We start from the raw sequence: 2,317 nt of genomic DNA on the forward strand, positions 1-2,317 counted from the left end.
TTAACAGAATTGAAGCATACTTTGGTACTTTCCAAGACCAACTTCTCTTGGTCCGCAAGCAAGCCCCAACAAAACTTTTATCAGTAAAATGGGGTACACATGAAGTGGGTTCCTCTGTAAATGGTTGCCACACCTAATTGGTTGTCACAGTGCATAACAGTACTTGAATTTACTATAACACCACACTAGAATTTGTGGAAACAAAACTCAGATACTTGAATAAGCTATAACAAAAATACGAAGAATTTGTAATAACAAATCTACAATGCTTCAATTCGCTATAACAAAGATCTACAATACTTCCCATCAAAAAAAAAAAAAAAAAAAGATCTACCATACTTGAAAGGAACTAGAATTTTGTAAAAACGAAGCTAAGAAGAATTTAGCCAACTGAATTGTCACCACTACATGTTTGATGGATAGTATAAATAATAGTCAGCCATGAACGAATCACCATAAACTTGAAACGCATTTGATGTACTAAAAATGGTGAAGAAATGTTGTAACTACAGCCTACATGAAACCCAGTTTACTGAATTGAACAAACAGCAGCAATAAAGCCTGGATCTTTTGAACACATTAAAGAATTATGCGTCAGAGACCACACTAAAATCATCTTCTTCAACTGGAGCAGGCAAGTTGAGATCTATCACATTGGTCTCAACTTTCAAGGTAGTACTTACAGCAACATGAGCAGTAGTGGTTGAAGAACCCAAAAGATGAGATCTCTTGTGGCCACCAAGTGCTTGACCAGACCCAAACACTTTGTCACAATATGGGCACTCAAAGATTCTACCATTAGCATCATTACCTTGTTCATCTCTATAACAAATGGTTTTGTGACTACCCAAAGCTTGAAAAGATCGAAAAGTTTTACTACATTTCTCACACCGATGCTTCCCTCGAACCTTCTTGATTTTGATTTCCTCAACTTCCTCTGGTTCCTTGACCTTAGTCTTAACCGATCTTTGTACTTCTTTACCTTGTTGTTGATGTTCTTCCTCATCATTTTTCATCCATATATCCCTTGAAAGCATCATGAGGCACATAGCAACATCTTCTTCAGGAGAAGTATCAGACACGGAACTCACCGGTTCTGGCTCGGTAGGAGACTCAACCAAACTTGGATTTGTCAACTTGGGCTTCTTCAATTCAAAGCTCTGACTCTGACTCAGACTCAGATGACCCTCTGTTATAAACGGTTTCCGATTTCGCTTGGATCGTCTCCGAGTTGGGTTCTTTGACTCGGTCTCGCTCTCTCTGTCCTGTACCACAGACCCAGCATCAACTGCAAAAGAGAACTCAGGATCTGCAAGTCTGAAACTTTTCTTCGGATTCTCTCTCAACCCATAAACTAAAGCCTTCTCCTCAGCTTCTCTCTGCCTTTGTTGCTCTTCTTGTTCTTCACCAGAAGAAGATGAAGGTGAAGATGAGGCTGACTCAGTAGTAGGCTCAGCAGCAACGAGCTGCTGTGGCTTTGGAGGAAGAGGCAGAGTTGCCAAGTGAGCCTTCATGTGACCACCCAAAGCTCTGCCATTAGCAAACGTCCTAGAGCAAAGCTTGCATTTGTGCCTCTCCATTGCAAAAGAGCAGAGCCAAACCTTACCAAGCAAAAACAAGATCAAAGCTTTAGACTCAGAAGACTCTCTCTCTCTCTCTCTCTAAGAGACTTTGAGAAGTATAGGGAGATTGGGAACTTAAAAGGAGTAGGTGACAAGCATTCCTCCACCAAAAGACACACACAACCCAAAAATATAGTTTGTTTGGTATATAATATATGTGAAAAAACAGTTGTAAATTGTTAAAAATTATCATAATTATCTCATTAATTTTTATTTTTGGAGCGGCAAAAAAATTAAGAAAGTGTGATCATGAGTGGGGAAAGAGGGACAAGTAACATGCAAACCTTGCCCATCTCAGTAATAAGCTTTTCTTTTCACCACTTTTCGGAAGTCCATAAAACAGCCCCCCCCCCCCTTTTTTTTTTTTAGTAATAAATTAAATGATCAATATCCATTTGCATTTTTCCCATTTCAAATTGACTATGTAACATGATTCTAAAAAAAACAAATTAGAAAAAAGAGAATATTATGTAACATGGTTTTCTTTTGAACTTGGTTTGGCGGATCTCTTATGCAAACACTTCTTTTCATGCCATATTGCGTGATTGGATCTAAACAGATTGAATTTTACATATTAACTACCCTTGTTGCCTGTGGACAATATTTATAATAAATACATTCGGAATTAGATTTGGACGGACTATTTGCAATTTCTTTAGAATAAAATATTAAATATATAACAAATTGTGATTAGT

The 2,317-nt window shown here is 37.8% G+C and overlaps 1 protein-coding gene across 1 annotated transcript; it reads right to left on the bottom strand.

The window, feature by feature from the left end:
• Positions 1 to 456: 456 nt before the first annotated feature.
• On the bottom strand, positions 457 to 1,735 carry LOC126709679 (zinc finger protein ZAT1). Its single transcript, XM_050410002.1, has one exon. The coding sequence runs from the start codon at positions 1,578 to 1,580 to the stop codon at positions 588 to 590; it is 993 nt and encodes a 330-aa protein (XP_050265959.1). The 5' UTR covers positions 1,581 to 1,735; the 3' UTR covers positions 457 to 587.
• Between the last annotated feature and the right edge of the window lie 582 nt (positions 1,736 to 2,317).

This window comes from Quercus robur, chromosome 12, assembly GCF_932294415.1.
Source record: "Quercus robur chromosome 12, dhQueRobu3.1, whole genome shotgun sequence".
Lineage (NCBI taxonomy): Eukaryota > Viridiplantae > Streptophyta > Magnoliopsida > Fagales > Fagaceae > Quercus > Quercus robur.